The sequence below is a fragment of the Morone saxatilis genome, unplaced genomic scaffold (assembly GCF_004916995.1).
Source record: "Morone saxatilis isolate NCDOM2014 unplaced genomic scaffold, NCSU_SB_2.0 Contig5, whole genome shotgun sequence".
In the NCBI taxonomy this organism is placed as follows: domain Eukaryota; kingdom Metazoa; phylum Chordata; class Actinopteri; family Moronidae; genus Morone; species Morone saxatilis.
In genome coordinates this window covers 9,043,215-9,043,572 of record NW_023340095.1, presented here as the reverse complement: position 1 = coordinate 9,043,572, position 358 = coordinate 9,043,215, and the positions used below count along the sequence as shown (strand labels likewise).

The 358-nt window shown below is 41.1% G+C and overlaps 1 protein-coding gene across 1 annotated transcript in view; it reads right to left on the bottom strand.

The window, feature by feature from the left end:
* Positions 1-197, bottom strand: part of LOC118339332 (general transcription factor IIF subunit 2-like) — a 40,065-nt gene extending 39,868 nt beyond the window's left edge. The window contains exon 1 of the mRNA XM_035676918.1: positions 83-197. Within this exon, the coding sequence (XP_035532811.1) occupies positions 83-139 (57 nt within the window). The 5' untranslated portion in view covers positions 140-197. The remainder of the gene's footprint in view (positions 1-82) is intronic.
* Positions 198-358: the final 161 nt, after the last annotated feature.

Sequence of the window (358 nt, the reverse complement as noted above, 5' to 3'; positions counted from 1 at the left end):
CCACCAGGTGTTAACTAATAATCAACAACTGTGTAACCTCGTCGATTAGTTTGATACTTTAATGATCTTCAGGTGGACAAACCTTTACAAGCCACACGCCCTGACTCTGTTTGACACCGGTCAGATTAACGTCCGACATACTTCAGCTCAATATTGTGAGAAACAACGGCTCGATTCTGACCGTTGGGTCCAATTAAGTGGAGTACCTCCAAAGTAAAACTTCCTGTTGCGTCTTTCAAAATAAAACTCCGAACCACTACACAGTTAGTAGAAATATTCCCACAGGGAGACTGCAGAGAGTATGTTAAACAGCTTTTATAGTAGTATTTATTTTCTCTTTTTTAGCTGCTGCACTGGC